The sequence below is a fragment of the Rhinichthys klamathensis genome, unplaced genomic scaffold, assembly GCF_029890125.1.
Source record: "Rhinichthys klamathensis goyatoka isolate OS25496 unplaced genomic scaffold, OSU_Roscu_1.1 h1tg000827l_1, whole genome shotgun sequence".
NCBI lineage: Eukaryota > Metazoa > Chordata > Actinopteri > Cypriniformes > Leuciscidae > Rhinichthys > Rhinichthys klamathensis.
In genome coordinates, this window is record NW_026607209.1 from 207,466 (window position 1) to 213,465 (window position 6,000).

At 37.9% G+C, this 6,000-nt stretch overlaps 1 protein-coding gene across 1 annotated transcript in view; it reads left to right on the plus strand.

Moving 5' to 3' along the window:
* The window catches only part of traf3ip1 (TNF receptor-associated factor 3 interacting protein 1), a 32,818-nt gene extending 29,550 nt beyond the window's left edge, over nucleotides 1–3,268 (plus strand). The window contains exons 16-17 of the mRNA XM_056243690.1: nucleotides 1,658–1,881; nucleotides 2,442–3,268. Coding sequence (XP_056099665.1) covers nucleotides 1,658–1,881; nucleotides 2,442–2,607 — 390 coding nt within the window. The 3' untranslated portion in view covers nucleotides 2,608–3,268. The remainder of the gene's footprint in view (nucleotides 1–1,657; nucleotides 1,882–2,441) is intronic.
* The last annotated feature ends 2,732 nt before the right edge of the window (nucleotides 3,269–6,000 follow it).

Genomic DNA, 6,000 nt, shown 5'->3' on the forward strand with positions numbered 1-6,000 from the left:
TTATCTATCTAGTACTATGTGATAATTTTATTTATATTACATTGGTCTATATTAATTATTTGAAATATATACAATAATAATTTTAAACCAAATTGTGCATGCGTGCGTGTGTGTGTGACAACATAGATTATATATTGATTATAGGGTTATGAATTGATCCATTGAATTGCATGAAACTTACCAACACTAACACCATTTTGGCTTCTGAAGTTTAAGTCACAGATGTTATTAAACCACCTGTCTTAACACTCTCATACTCACAAATTGAGAGAGAGGGATTGTGAAACTGGTGTAATGATGCTTAATTGCCAGATAAAAAGCTAGTTAAAATCAGCAAGATATTTACAATATTGCTTAGTTGTATATTGCCAGAAAAATCATTGCAAAAATATTGTAAATATCTCACCTTTTGAAGAGTTCATGTAATGCTCTTGTCTATTTTGATAAGGAAGTTTCTGGTAATTGAATTGTCATGTAGCTCAGCTTTGACATGTTCTCTCTTAGAAAGGAAGATGTTAGTGTTTGTGGCCGTAATGACATGAATTGCTTGAGCAGTTCAGCTTGAAACAAGGTAAATGTGAAGTAGTTGTTACCAAATACTGTTGTAAAATAACTTCGCTGCCATTGCCTGTTACTAAAATAAACAAAGTCATGTCTTGCATGAGGGTGTGTGTGTGTGTGTCTGAGTGGGACGGAGGCAGTAAGAGTAAAGCCTGCTTGGCCTAGTGCCACACACAGCCTGTGGCCCCAGCTGAGTAAATAGACACGGGCCCTGTGTGCCAGGGGGGCCTTCTTGTGCTTGGCTGAAGGGTGACTGGGGCACACCAGGACCCCCCAACCACACCGCATACAGAGCAGGCCTTCAGTAACCACTCACTCACATTATGGATCCCATGTCTCTTTCGTTTTGATCTTTATATACATTGCAAGGTTTGTATAATTCCTGCCTTGAAATTCTAAACATTTGTAGCCTTGACATTGAAAACCCACTAAATGCAGACTTCTCCCTGGTGCTTTTTCCCCCCCAAAAGTATATTGTTGGTAGGTATAGATTTCCTCTAACCTCATTCATCTATAGCATACATCTGAAGTGCTCCCTCATGGGAGTGACTTCCCACTAGTCATTTTTCAGTTGTAAGCTTAATTTACACAGTCGCTTGAGAATCAGAGGAAGCGAGTGGCCATTAACAGCCCAGACGACTCGACTCTTAAAGGCACAGTTCACCCACAAATGAACATTTCGTCATCATTTACTCACCCTCATGTTATTCCAAACCCGTATTTCATTTGTGGAACGTAAACGAATATTTTGAAGAACATTTCGACTGTTTCTGTCCGTACAATGAAGGTCAATGGGGTCCAAAACATTGGACATATTTTTAAATATCTTATTTTGTGTTCTATAGAAGAAAAAAGGTCATACAGGTTTGGAATGACATGAGGGCAAGTATATGATGCTCATCCAAACGCAAAGCCATGTATACAAAACTTGTGTTATCCTACAAATGCATGTCACCCCTTTTCTATTCATAATCAGTGAACTCTGCCATACCTCTGACAGAAGAGGTTGAGATTTCAGCAAAAAGTCAGGAGATGTGACATTGTTTTGAGACGGCTATTGTTGATCTGTATTCTGTGGTTCCGTCTCTCTCTGCAGGATCGGACGCTGGTGTCGGAGGTGTCTCGTAAGAAAGAACGAGAACTGGTGGCGAAGGAGATTGAGCGCTTGCGTTCGTCCATACAGACGGTGTGCCGTAGCGCTCTGCCCCTGGGCAAAATCATGGACTACATTCAGGAGGATATGGACTCCATGCAGAATGAATTGCAGACTTGGCGCAAAGAGAACAAGGAGAACGCACAGGCTCTGTTACAGGAACAAAGGTGCACATTCATATTAGCTCAGTGAACTGCCTTGTTGTCTACTGCCTACATAAGCAGCATCCTAAATAAAGTGATTGATTTGGAACGCTCTGCATAAGTCAAATTGATTTCAAGTTGAGCTAAAAGCCAGTGTTTTAATAAGCATAAAAATACTTAGCTTTCAAAAATTAAGTAGTCCATTTTGACTTTGATTGTATTTATTAAACAATTTTGTTCAATAAATGTTTTGTTTTTTACTTGGTTGGATGAGGCCAATTTTAGCATATTTTTTATTTATTATTTTTTTTAAACTTTTTTAAAATTATTTTATTCTTTGTTTTATTCAGTTTTTTTTTTAAAAAAATGTTAACTATTACATTATTATTGTTTTTTGTTTGTTTGTTTTGTTGCAAAATTGGCCACCCTATTGGTTACCGGCCATTACGTACAAATAACTACCATCAGGATCAGCTATAATAACTCTCAACCGATGCATCTCAATCTTTATCATGATTGAGATATCCAAACGCTTTGATAGTCTCGTTCTTCTGTGTTAAACGGTTTCTCTGTCTATGTCTCAGAATCACGGACACCGTTGTGGAACCTCTGAAGTCCGAGCTCGCTGAACTGGAGCAGTTAATCAAAGACCAACAGGACAAGATCTGCGCAGTCAAGTCCAACATCCTGAGGAACGAGGAGAAGATCCAGAAGATGGTATCCAGCATCAGCTTCTCCTCACAAACATGAATATCAACACATCCCAAATGATAGCTGAAGCACTGAGCAGTGGTGAGAGCTCCTGTTACTAGACCTGATGTCTTTGAGCCGGCACTGGAGAGACTTGAGGAGGCCAGGAATCACCCTCCTCAAACCCCCTTCAAGTAAGGTGCCTTCTGTAAGACCCAGGATCTGTTCGCGGTGGTCCACACTCGCACGTCTGCAGTAGATTTGCACTTGTCACTTACTTGAGAGATAAATGTGTGGTCACCATATTGATGTGTCCTGTATTTTTTTTTAAAATGATCTCCATATTCTCTTGGGAAAACAGACTGACTGGATAATTTTATTTTTATTTTGTTTTTCCATTCAGACTGACAGCCTTTTTTTTGTCTCACAAGAGAACCTTGGCAATGATAATATAGGATTATAATTGGCAATGATATATGATTATATATGTGTATGTATACCGTATGTGTGCATAGACACAGCACACACATATATATAATTTAGTAAGCAATAAAGATGCCCTTTAGAATTGCCAAAAATTGGAGACACTACACACGCACCTCTGCACTTTGACCAATGAGACCGTCATACAGCACATCATTTACTTGTACACATTAAAAACCTCTCAAGTTGCTTAATGTAAGTTTTAAGAAATGAGATGAGATGGCATGAATGTGTTTTAAGTCAAGAAATGTACCCTGATCAAATGTACTTGTGTATGTTTCAAATTCATATAAATAATGGAAAATGTTCAACTGATATTTCATTTTTTTTTTTTAAACTTAACTTGCTAAAAACACTTTTTAGAGGGCTGTTGAGAGTTTTCTACTGCAATCTGAGATCCATGAAGCAATTATTACATTGAAGATGTATATTTTAATAAGGTTGAAATGTTTGCAAAACTGTGTTAGATGAAGCAATAACAGGTCCGATCTGTGGAAGTTGATCAGCTGGTCAAGCACAACATTTTGAAAATCTTCAACATGTATAACCAGTCACACTTTATGGATACTGTGGTGACCATACAACGGCAAACTTTAATATACAGATTATACACTACGTCAGTATTATCAGCTGAACACTATGTCACAAAATACTGTTTGCTATTTATTAATATCAACTTAAACGTCAATAAATTATCATTTACTTTGTAAAAGAGCCGACCATATACACTGTAAACGGTTTTTACCACATCCATACCTTTTACTGTACATTTTGTGTATATGTTGTTTTGTATCATAGTTCACAAATGAATATTAATTTTGTAGTGAAGTCTAATAAACAGTTACATTTCTATTAAAAGTGTGAATTGTGACAGATTTACAGTGCATACAGTTTGGAAAGTGTCATGTTTGTGCTATGTTGGTGCCAAACAGGAGGACCTAACATTGGCTTAACCAGTTTAGGGTGGGATTACCTGATTGACAAACAGTACAAGTCAAGTGTGAGTTTTTGCAGTGTCAATCTTTGGTTGATCGGAAAGGAATGCAGCACAGCATGTTATGTTAAACAGAACACACTGTGCAATGAGAAAGTTTCAAATATCATGAGATTGCATGTTTTTATTCAGAATAAAAGCATATATTTTTTATTTAAATCCAATTTTATATACATACCACCATTTCAAAAGTTGGGGTCGGTAAGAATTTAAAATGTGATTAAAAGAAGTCTATTATGCTGCATTTATTTGACCAAAAATACAGTAAAAACGGTTATATTGTGAAAAATTATTACAATTTCAAATAGCTATTTTCTATTTGAATATATTTTAAAATGTCATTTATTCCTGTGATGCAAAGCTGAATTTTCAGCATCATTACTCCAATATTTAGTGTCACATGATCCTTTAGAAATCATTCTAATATAATGATTAGATGCTCAAGAAAAAAATATTGAAAACAATTCTGCTTAATATTATTGTTGAAACTGTAATACATTTGTTTCAGGGTTCTTTGATGAACAACATTTATTTTGACATAGAAAACTTTTGGAACATTACAAATGTCTTTACTGTCAGTTTTGATCAATCTAATTGATTAAAATTGCTGAATAAATTGTATTCATCACATTGGAAAGGTCACTCAAACGCATTGCATTGTGGGAAGCAATGCTCGTAGTATACATCGATGTTCTGCAATTATAGTTGTGTTCTATTCTGGACTGTCATTATTTTTCCAATTCTGTTTGATGGTGCCAGTGACACAAGAATTACACACGTCATCTTTAAGTAAACATTGCAACATTTTAATGACCGTTTTCAATTGCATTTCAGAGCTGCGATAAACATGCCAAGTGAATGTTTTTGACGAGTTCACAAAAAGGCCTGGACGTGTTTAACGTGTCACACACCACGCTTTGGAAAGCTGACCCGGTGGGACATAGCGAAAACACTGAATAACATTTTAAAAGCCTGTATCAGCACATCAGTTTTGACTTTTATTCTGGCGGAGCTTGAAACAGCTGCACCGCAGGCTCACACGCACATACAGCGCGAGCACTCGATCGTCTATTGAGTAACAGTTGGCTGGGGTGTTTAAGATCAGGATTTGGAGGCCCTTGAAAACCTGGGCACCTGCCTGAGATCCCTGAGCGAACGTTTGGATTAGGTCAGAGAGTGAACAGGCCGCGTGCCCTGCAGGGCTCTTTTGTGCGAGTGTTCTCCTGCTGTGGGCCCTGGAGAAAACACCAGCCGGAGGGTCCTTGGGACTGTCAGAAATGATTGTGCTGCTAGAAGACCGGTGAACAGGTGGAACTTGTGTTCTTCGGTTACCTTCATTAAATGCTCTATAGAAATAAGTCCTTTTTTATATTACTTTTGGTCAGAAGTAGCTCAATGCACCATAACCAGCAAAGAAAATGCTTTAGTGTATGACCTCCAGGAAGAGCCGGTCCGTCATTAAAATGCTATTAACAAAGATCTTTTTTTTTTCTAAGAAAGTAAACCTCAATACATTATTACGATTGCTCATATTTAGGGTTAGGGATTCAAACAAAGCCACTAACCATAATATTAAACTTCACCATGTAACTCGTCCTGCACAGTTTATGCCACAGAGAGACATGATTCCTCACATTGATTGTTCGCTGTGTTAAGAGGTGATGTTACTTTTCTAAGTGATTACTCAAATGTTTTGACTTGGCGGACCATAAAACAGATAAAAAACTGAGCCTGATCTAAAACCCCCCTAATAACCACCCAGAACATTTTAACAAAGTGTAACGAAGGTCAGCTAGTAAGAACTGTGCATGTAAACCTCACTCCCCTGGCCTCAAGAGGTGCGCTAGCAACTGATGCTAGAGACTGTGGTCTTTAGCATCCTTGTTAGCGCTCAGCCTACCATGGCAGAATCCCGCTCAGAACGGTGCAAGTAGAACCGGAGGGGTTACATTGGTGCCGTGACCTGGATGGGAGAG